Source organism: Periophthalmus magnuspinnatus, chromosome 18 (assembly GCF_009829125.3).
Source record: "Periophthalmus magnuspinnatus isolate fPerMag1 chromosome 18, fPerMag1.2.pri, whole genome shotgun sequence".
NCBI lineage: Eukaryota > Metazoa > Chordata > Actinopteri > Gobiiformes > Gobiidae > Periophthalmus > Periophthalmus magnuspinnatus.
In genome coordinates, this window is record NC_047143.1 from 4,492,980 (window position 1) to 4,503,914 (window position 10,935).

General features: G+C 40.1%; 2 protein-coding genes across 2 annotated transcripts; both read right to left on the reverse strand.

Annotated features, from left to right (window-relative positions):
• Positions 1-1,000: 1,000 nt before the first annotated feature.
• Positions 1,001-3,424, reverse strand: LOC129457140 (GTPase IMAP family member 7-like). The gene is made up of 3 exons (XM_055229239.1): positions 3,346-3,424; positions 2,803-2,939; positions 1,001-1,605 (listed from the first exon to the last, which is right to left on the reverse strand). The coding sequence occupies exons 1-3, from the start codon at positions 3,350-3,352 to the stop codon at positions 1,018-1,020; spliced, it is 732 nt and encodes a 243-aa protein (XP_055085214.1). The 5' UTR covers positions 3,353-3,424; the 3' UTR covers positions 1,001-1,017.
• A 2,085-nt stretch (positions 3,425-5,509) lies between these two features.
• emc4 (ER membrane protein complex subunit 4) lies at positions 5,510-10,808 on the reverse strand. The gene is made up of 6 exons (XM_033983558.2): positions 10,637-10,808; positions 9,987-10,129; positions 9,450-9,564; positions 8,089-8,242; positions 7,240-7,400; positions 5,510-6,007 (listed from the first exon to the last, which is right to left on the reverse strand). The coding sequence occupies exons 2-6, from the start codon at positions 10,091-10,093 to the stop codon at positions 5,972-5,974; spliced, it is 573 nt and encodes a 190-aa protein (XP_033839449.1). The 5' UTR covers positions 10,094-10,129; positions 10,637-10,808; the 3' UTR covers positions 5,510-5,971.
• Positions 10,809-10,935: the final 127 nt, after the last annotated feature.

Consider the following 10,935-nt stretch of genomic DNA (forward strand, 5'->3'; position numbering starts at 1 on the left):
AACCATAATGTAAACAAGGAGCAAAACATGTATGAACTGCACAATAGTTACAATTAGACAAAAATAAGTATAACTTTTCTTTTATTAAATGAGGGTTTAAACTGTTTGAAAAATGTCTTCCTTGTCTGTGCATTTTGGATGTAATTTTCTGTACATGTATTCTACTTTAGAACTCAGCACTGCTTCCTGTATTTTTTGATTTTCCACAAACTAAGGGGGCCAGACGCTCCGTACCAAAAGAAAAGTTCAGCAGGCTATTGAGTTTCACCATATGTATATCCTATTAGCAAATAAAAAGACAAGAAGTACCTTTATTTACTTTAAATTCAATACACCCGCCACACAATCAGACAAAACACAAATCCAGACAAAAATATATAGAACAGTAAAAACACCCAAACCCAAAACAAACGACACATAATTGACCCAAATGCTGGTGCGATGCTCTTGTAAAGGTTTGGTTTAAACGGGTAAAGTGCAAATAGCCTTAGAATTAAATAGGAACCTCAACCAGGACAAACTACCAAGCTATATTATATCATTATTGCTGAGTTTTAGACGACATCACAACATTCTATAGACCAGTGTTATTTAATGCAGATAAAGACAGGTAAAATGAATACTGAGTGACCGAACTCAAACAAAAGCCTAAACCTGAGACAACATTTTCAAGTAGTCATTTCTACACCTCCATCTACCTATACCTTACATATTACTTTTATTGACATGGAATATTATTATTACTTTTACTGATATGCATTAAATTTGGCAGATACATTGGTAATAACAGGGAAGGCCCCACTAGAAAGTACACAGAATTTACAACGGGAAGAAAAAAGTACTGGAGTTGTGGAGTGGATATGGCGGTTGCAGGAGGATAGAGGGCTGTGCGTGTCGTTATCGCTGCTTGCAGCTTTAATTTGAACTGCTATAGAATGTTGCGATGCCATCTGAAACGCCGCAATAACCAGAGAAAGATAAGATTGGTATAGGTGTGATTGCTCAGCTAAAACTACGCTAAGTGGCTGAATCCAGGACTGCTTTGCCAAGAAAAGCCAACAGCAGTGCTCCCGCTGTGCAGCTGTAAGTCTTCAGCATAATCTCCTCCATGCTGAGCTGCAGGAAGCTGTTGGTGTAGAACCGTCCACCATTGGCGATCTTCATTTGCTCTATGGTTCGGAACAGCTCAGACACTTGGTACCGGTTGCTCCTGTACACGTCCTTGTTCTCTCCCCAGTATTTGTTGTCTACCACATGGACACGGTTGCCACATTTCTCCAGAAGCTGCCTCAAACCCTCATTCTCATACACAAATTCCTGGATGGTCGTTCCCTCGTCCAGTTGGTCTCCGCCGGTGAACAGCAAAATGGCGTACTCCAGCGCGCCCTTGGAGAAGTATTCCTGGAGTTTGTTTATAACGGCCTGCTCTTGGGACGTGTGTCGGTCGACCTTGAGCACAATGAGGAACACGTGGGGTCCCGGGTGGCACTCAGTGAGGCACTTTAAGATCTCGGACTTCATCTCCTTCTCGCGCCCCGTGTCGAACAGTCCGGGCGTGTCGATCCACTTCAGGAGGTTACAATTATTCACTGTTATTGACGTGACCTAACAACAGAGACCAGCTTCATGAAATCAAACCTTCTGAAGGAAAAGTTCAAAGCTGCACCATGTCATGTTTCTGCTTGTCTCCATGGAGATGTCATTGCTTTGCCTGGAATGTTCCACAGTATGCCCTTAAACGTATCCATCATGGAAACAGAGCCTCTTTCTGTCCCTATAAACCTCCTTCTGTCCCTTAGTTGAGTGGCTCTGGTCCTACAGACTTGAACTCTATCTGTAAATGGATGCACATTAGCCCTGGACACATCTGCAGCTGCCCGTCCGTGGGAGTGGATCTCTCCTTCAAGTGGTTCTCCTCGAGGTTTCTCTTTTATCTACTGTTTTTTTTTAGTTTTTCCTTGCCGAGAAGGAGGATCTAAAAACAGGGGATGTTCTGGGACAGTTCTCCATTTGCTTGTTTTCTGTTGATTAATTTACTTGTCTGTTTCTGTTTCATTGTTGATTTTCTAACTTTCTGTTGTTTAAATCAATGCTCATGTTCAGCCCTAAGAGAAGAGGCAGCTACTGTTGTGATTTTGGGCTTTACAAAAATAAATAGAACTGAATTGAACAAGCAGAGAACGCCACCAGGCCAAACTACAGATCAGGTTTTAGTTAAGTTAAGGTAGCCCATATTGTCACTGTAGGGAAGTGTCCTCTGCATTTGACCCATTCTTCTGTGTCTGGGTTAAACCTGCCAACGCCGGGGGACCCATGTCCAGATCTTGAGCTAGTCTTGATCAGGTCTGCCTTAGCTGGAGGATTTAACCCACGGTGCATGTTTCTGATTGATGGGAGAAACCAGAGTGTCGGAGGAAACACACCCAGACACAAAGAGAACACGCAAACTCCACAGAAGGAGTCGAACCTGGAACCTTCTTGCTGTGAAGTGTGAGTATTAACCACTGTGCCGTCATCAGATCTGTGGAGCGGTGATCTCACTAACAAAACCAATGCATGTGTTTTGTAAGGCATTTTCTTTTTAGCAACAAAAACAACTCTAAATAGAAAAATGCAAGATAGAGAAGATATCATACCGTGAAATATTCCAGACAAAGCAATAGCATCTCCATGGAGACAGGCAGGTAGCTGACCTTCCACCAGAAAGCCCTTTACATGAATGTTTACTTTTTTGGAGTGTTAGCTTCTAAAACTGTCAGGATTATTACTTTTATTATACAATTCCGACCTCCCTGTGTTCACCTCTTTAGTGATGGACTCGCAGCAGGCGGAGACAGAGTTGGCAGAGGAGCGCGCCTCAAACACTTTCTCCCCAAAGATAGTGTTGGCCAAGCTGCTCTTCCCCACTCCAGTTTTCCCCAGGACCACGATGCGGGTCTCTGTCGAAAAAAAAACCCAAAAACTGTTCTTTTGCATGTGTGACTTATGTAGAGATAATTGCTCAACTGTTACCTAGCAACCTTAATAAAACTATAAATTAATACTTCTTGTTTTTTACTTTTACATCCCAGAGATATTATTGTTTACCCTGAATGCTCCACAGTAGGGCATTAAATGCATCCATGACATGCATGTAACCATCAAGCCAAGTTACTGGAGTGATATGTTGAACAATAAAAACAGCTGTGATTGAGTAAATGTAATGAATGCCATACTGTGGAACATGACTGACGAAGAAATAACATCTCCAAGGTGACAAGCGGTTGACATGAACCCCAACCAGAAAAGATACACGTTGCATCTTTAAATAGCAAAAAATCTATTAAATCTAAATATTATCCTTACCGCTCATTGTTGTATCGCAGCTGAAACAAACTTTTTCCTGAGAATTGTATCCGCCTCATTAAGAACCTGCCTCCACCCGGTCCTTTCGCTTTGACACAATGGCACGAGTCTGAATGTGGGACAATGAGGGAGGTGAGGTGTCAAGATTAATTAATAATATAATTGTAAGAACTAAAAATCTCTGATAATCGTAAGAGTTTAGAAGAAAAAAATACGTTTTTCAATCAACAATATACCTCAAAAAGTGTTTCTATAACATTAAACATATCCATCTCCATAGAAATCATCTTTAGTCACAATTTTGTCAGCTACTTGTCTAATGTCTAATGTAGTTGACTTAATCCAAGAGTTTCCAGGTAATCTGAAAATAGATTTTTATTTCAAAGACCCAACTTGTTTAACAGTGTCCCAGCTCTGGCCTGAAGAGAGAAAAGGTGATCCTGAACAAAGACCAGGTCACACCTTCATGAACTGTTTTTCTTGTCACACCAGTTTATAAAATAAGATACATTATATAAAATAATAATTGCTTTGCATGTGACAGGTTAGGGCTCGATTTACCAGTCAATCTACATTCCTACCCTCACCTTTGGTCATGAGCTTTGGGTAATGCCAGAAAGGGCAAGATCACAGATACAAGCGATCAAAGGCAATGGAGTGGTTTCACAGCATGAACCTTTCATTGAATACAGAAAAAACGGTCACAATGTACTTCTCCAACAAACAAAATCACAGTGTTCTTACAAATATTTATGTGGACGGTTACATGCTTAAAAACGTAGAGGAAGTCAAGTATTTGGGCGTCATCTTGGACTCCAGACTAACCTTTAAGAAGCATGTTAAGAAGGTCTGAAAGGTTATGAAATATAATGTCACGAACTCATTGTCATTGGAAGCTGCAAAATCTTACTTCAATGCAGTGATAATCTCTCACATCCTGTACTGCATGTCGTCCTGGTCTCAAGCCAAAGCGACCTATATTTAAATAAGATCTTTGCACAATCAGGCACTTAAAATTCTTGATAAAAAGTCCCGGCGATACCACCACAGCAATATATTAGACAAATACAAAGTTTTAAGCTTTGACAATTTGATCAGATACTCTGATATCCGCCTGGTGCATAAAATCCTTCATGATGTTGCCCCACCCCCCCTGAAAACTTTTGTACAGCCACGTGCTCAACTTCTTAACAGAGCACGAAGGTCTGTCTCAAGGGGTGACTGCAATGTTCCCAAAAGAAAGTCTGCTTTTTCCCAATCAGCCTTTTCCTACAAAGCCATTAAAGAATGGAATGGGCTTCCAGACAACTTAAAGAACATGGCAGATTTTCACAGCTTCTCACGGGCCGTCAAAGATTGGCTCTTAGAGCACCAGTCTTGTGCTCACTAACAATACCAGACGGGTATCCAGACTATCAGATTATGACTGTTATTACACTGCCGTATCCACACCAGTTGGATATATAGCTACCGGGTGCTTTCCTCGTGGGTACATCCAGTAGCTATTGCATTGTTTTTCTGATGCACTGTAAACATCCTGAGGCACTTTACTTACCTCTTGCACTCTAAACAATACTGACCCCTTGCACTTTAAGTAACTGCTGCAATTTTACTTCTATTTTACTATTTTATTGTTGCTATATTACTTGTTTTATTAGTCTGTTGAACACTGAATAATCTGTACTTTTGAATTCTTGCACCAATTTGTATTGTATTGTTTTTACATTGTACGTGTTAATCGTTTTAATTGCTGTTTAATTGTTGTATTAATTGTTGTTTTAGGACTACAGATGAAAAGTAGCATTATGCTAAATCTGGTGCAGCCATCTTTTTAATGTAAATGCACATTGTCCTTTAAATAAATAAATAAAATGAGTTTCCTTGGCAGGGTGGCTAGGTGCTCCCTTAGAGCTGGAGAGAGGACCTCAGTCACACGGGAGAAGCTCGGACTAGAGCCACTGCTCCTCCTCAGAGCCAGTTGAGGTGGCGTGGGCATCTGTTCCGGGTGCATCCTGGATGCCTCCCTAGGGAGGTGTTAATCTTGGCGTTTAGTGGAATTTTAAAACAGAAACCCTGTTAACTCCTCTTTAATCATATTTTCACTTAGTATTTCAGTATATTAAGAAATGTCAATACAAGAAAAATAAGACTAACAACATTTTTAGTGGTCAACAAGTCCAAATTTTTATTTCATTTATGGGCACAGTTAAAATGAAACAGTCTGAAGAAATCTGAAAGTGGCTAAACAGAATGTGTCATATCATTTATAGGCCACAAAATAAGAGGTTTAGTCCTGGTTCATGGTTAATATCTCTGTAATTACTGGACCTATCCACAAAAACTGGAACAAAGTTTAACATCTTCTCTGTCACCATAAATAAACATATGTTAAATCTTTCTTTTTTTACAATAGCTTTAGAAAGTGGCGCCACTATTCAACAACAAATATGTGAGTGTTGTGAGTTGAAAGAACTTTAAAGTGTAAGTTTACTATAGCCATTTTGTGAAGTCAATCCCAAACAAATTCTACATAAATGCAACCCATTTTTAGAATTAATCTGATAGAATATGAAAACAACCAACAATATGTACAGCTTTAAACTCTGTAATTATGAACAGGATTTCTTCACAACACCATCCCTCCTCCCATGATCTCCAACCGCTGTGGGACAAAAGGAAAAAGAACACGTAAGAATGCATGTTTTTTTAAATGATTAAAGCCAAATGGAACTGTGAGGAGTCTTTTAAGGTGGTTTTCACACATGTCAGTGGCTCTGTGGACCGACCCCAGTGCACACTAGATTTAGTTCACTTTCCTCTTGAGTCGGTCTTGTTCACAGACACAGCGTATCATTCACCCCAAACACCATGAGCTACGCAAGAGTCCATCAGCTTCAAGTGGACAGCGGCCCATGTATACGCGCACTCGCTTTCCTGGCACTACACGCCATGGTCTTTTCTTTGACCTGTGGCTAAATATACAGTGAGGACTATGTGCACTGGTGGCGGTGAAGAAAAAGCTTTGTGAACAATATGCAGACAGACCGAAGCTCTCCTGACAGAGACAGGAGTGTCACTGATATTAAATTGATCCAAACGTGTCAAACTGCAGCTCTGCAACACACATTCATACAAATAAACATGATCAAAGAGGGTTTTTAAAAAAAAAATCCAGTTCCACTTTTACCGCTACAGTGTAGATTGGCCTGAGGCCAGCCACGTTCACACCACTCACCCCGATCCAGGAGCCGCTCTGAGATTCACCTGTTTCAAGCGCGCTCAGAGTGGCAGAATGCGACTGTTGAGAGCGAACCGCTATCGGAGCAAATGCTTTTATATCAACCTAACTACTGACAGTGTGTGAAAACGACTTAGTGGAGGTGTTTCGTTTATAAACACTGGGAGGATCTATTCATGGGTTTCATCTTCCTGTTATATGCAACCTTTTGAGGACTTGTCATTCAAAAGATCATATTTTCTTTTTATTTGTCAAAGGCTATAGCAATGGATCTATTTTTCATCATTCTGAAACCCATGGATAAAGACCAAAACAAAGCTTGTGTCTTCTGTAGAAGCTACAGGTATGTAACTTTTTGGAGGTGGCATGTCACCTGCATGATTCCATGGAAAAGGGAAGTTAAAACCACACTTTGGAACATTCTCCATGGAGATAGACAAGTTTTATGTCATACTGTGGAATATTACAGCCATGGAAACAAGCAGGAAGAAGCCCCTCCTCCAGGCCAAGTAAGAGTGAGGTTTATGGAGATGCAAGCCCACTCACAGTAAAGATACATGCGTGTTTTACTTTTGTAGTGTGATAAAAACAACCTAAATGAAAAAGTTACATAGTGAAGGCTGAAAACAGGGTTTAAATGTGTATTGTGTTCGTACCTGTGGCGGCTCAATGAAGGCGAGCCAGTCGGACGAGTGCGTGGGCAGCAGGCCCATAGACTGACATTTGTAAATGGCCAAAGCTGATGCCAGAAGGTTCCCCACCAGGAACACCAGGCCCTGCAGCCACTGCTGACTCGAGCTCTCTAGCAGTTTAAATGCTGACACACAAAACAACACATTTAATGTCAGTCACTACGATTACATGCACAGGAAAACCAAAATGCGCTAAACAACGAACAAAATAAGGGCAAACGGCGGCTACGAGATGTTCAGGTGCTTGTAGTAAGTTAGCAATATTTAGCACAAACATTTTTCAGCTATAATTTCTAATGAAACAAATTTCATACAGATAACCACAGTTTTGGCAGAAATAGTTAAGCAACATCTCATTTACGTTGAGCATTTCATTTTCAGACTTTTAACAGCATTACTAACAAGTTTTTTGTTCTCCACAGCACAAACATATACTTTGATGGACCAAAACAAAGCAAAATGCTCAGTGAAGAGGCCATGTTTTGTCATCCCTGCCGAGTTGCTAAAATGAGTAAACGTCAAAACACATGTCTAATATTTCTATTTCTACTATAATTAACCATAAAAATTTTAATTGTTCACATTACTTCAGTTTGTGATGTTGCCTAAAAATTAGCAATTAGCACTGAGACACAAACATCTTCCTTTCTAAACACAGAAGTGTTCACCTCATTTGTTTAGTCTTTAACTTGTCAGTGACATCTACCCTCAACTCCCTGTTCATTGACTGACCTTTAAATATTTATTATTAAGAGTCGATAGGGATATATTTTATGGTCCTATTCTGGTTGGGCTGTAGAGGGCAGTACTCACTTGCTGACATGGACATCAGGGCTTGGATGGGTCTCCAGGCCATCATACAGACCATCATGATGGGGAAGATGGAGATGGTGTTCCCCGACATGTACATGATGAACAGATTCATGGGGATCTGCTTCAGAGGACCCAGAGCCACATCCCAGCAGCGCTACAACAGCACAAGAGCAACAGGTTCAGCTCACGTTTTACAATTTGATGATGTCATAATTTCAGATGGAGGTCAAGGGCCTATGTAACTCTATGGGAGATTCACTGTTTTTGAAATACATTCAGAATAGAAATCCACACATGTATTGTTTTGGATTGGCTATATTACTTTCATGATTTTAAGTTCTTTCAACTGACAACAGTCACATCTTTGGGGTTCAATAATGGCACCACTTTCTGAAGCTATTGTGAAAAAAACTATTTCAATTTTGTTTATTTATACGGACAGAGGAGACATTAAACTTATTTGGTTATGTTTTTACATTTCTTTTTTCAAAAAACATTTATAAATATTTATTTTTCAATCATCATAGCCTAAACCTCATTGTTATAACCAAGATTTTGCGTTAGGTGGAGCTTTATTAAACCTATTAGCATCTGTATAGTGTGAATGTTGGTACTAGTGTTGTTACGATACTAAAATTTCAAACTGGATTTCAATACTAAGTTATAGACTCAATACTGATTCTGATACTACAATGATAATAAGAACTCTTTATTTAGACAGTAGAATGTGATTTTCAACATTAAATTATCATACGGTCTTATATCTGCTCTGAGGGCCAGTTTGGACACTCCTGGATTACACAATTTTTGTTGGCCTTTAGGCCTCCTGCGGAATTAGCCCAAAAAAACAGCAGTACTTTTTACTGCAAATTAAGTCATTACACAATTTTAACATCAACAACACTACATTGCATTGTGATGCAGTTTAAGATTAGTTTATTTATCTGATTAAAGGCACAGTGGCTCTGTCAAAGCTTTGTTAAATACCTCCATCTGTCCCATCTCCCAAATTGCCCTAAAGGGGACAATAAAATTTACTGTGATCTTATTCACAGTACTGGCCACTGATTCGTTTTCTTTCCACTTTACATATGAAAATAGTTTCGATAGCCCGGTGTAATCCCTCAGTCATCCAGGTAGGTCCCATAGTGGTCCATGGGGCCACTATGGGACCTACCTACCATCTATGTGGTCTTATACTTTCTGTATACATTCTGATACAGCTCAAGATCATTCTAAAGCTGTTCAGGAAAGGTTAATTTCTGTCCCGGGAATGTGACTTTTTTAGTATTGATGCTGGCTCAAATGAGTATCTAGTTGATTTTTTATAATTTTAACAACCCTAGTATATATATTCTTACCTTTTCCACCAGGTTCTTGTCAGTCTCCTGGATGCTGGTGTCTGGTACAGGCTTCTCAGAGTAACCGATGGGGTAAACCACATCACCCTGCCCACCCTGACGATCCGAACGGCTCCTGCAACAAACTCATTATTAAAGTACACTAACACTAATAAGCAGTATAACTAATATAGATACATTTTCATCCTTCATCCTTTAACATTTATGTTTAACAGTGATGGACTTACCTCCACATGTCATATAAACCCTAACCCCTAGTTCTAGTGTCAGTTTAGTCCATATTTTGTTCTATTTTTTATACAAGTGTGAGTGCAGACTTTCAGTACCTTTATTTCCCCGGCCCTAAACCCCGGCCATAGTCCCCGGCCATAGTCCCCGGCCATAGTCCCCGGCCATAGTCCCCGGCCATAGTCCCCGGCCATAGTCCCCGGCCATAGTCCCCGGCCATAGTCCCCGGCCATAGTCCCCGGCCATAGTCCCAGGCCATAGTCCCAGGCCATAGTCCCAGGCCATAGTCCCAGGCCATAGTCCCAGTACCTGGTGTTGCCCATGCTGAGCTCCAAAGTCCACTTCATCCTCCTGGCCGCCCCAGCTCCTCTCTCTCGCGTGGACAGAGCTCCGCCTTGTCCCCCCGGAGATGCCATGGCAACGTGATGCGAAGTTTCACCCCAGGGACACAGCTGCAACAAAAAAATTACACACAATATTATCTGACATAGAAGAAAGCAATGGCTGCTTAATATTATTGAATTAATGTGTTAAAACTATCATAACAACTTGAAAAAACATCTATAGTTTACTTAAAGACGTTTCTGGCTTATACATTAGGTACATGCTCATTTTTGACAGTAAAAATAAATAGCATTAGAAAGGAGAACGCCAAATTAAACTTATTATTAAACTTGAATGAGGTAAAACAGGATTGTAGTTGATTAACACTTGTCATTAAATATGCCGATATAAAATAGCTTGTATTTCTTTTGTTTGCCCCTAGTCATACAACTCAAATCAAATACAATTTAAATCAACATAGAAAGAGTGTAAAAAATTAGGCCAAACGTTTGAAGACTAATGTAAAATAACGGTATAATGTTGTGCAGCAAACACGGAGCTTGGTAATGTTGCTAAGTTAACACTAAACACCGCTGTTATAACGACAAAAAACACCTCTCACCCAACAATCTTACCTTATTTAAACATAAAACTGAAACTATTTGAATGGTTTGTCGTTGAAGTGAAGATTAAAGGGCAAAATTGCAGAAAAAGGAGGAAAATCGCAGAAAAGTCCACACCACGGCGCCGCTAGCTCGGGGCTCGTACTGATGACGTAGAACCTGCGGAAACGAGCACCGCGCGCCCTCTAACGGCCGAAGATGGGAAAACATGCGATTAGATTTATGTTTATGTTTTAACAAAAGGATTCTGTTCGAAGTTTACATTTTAAACACGTCTAGAAGAATTGACAAAAAAAAAAAGAAAAAAAAGA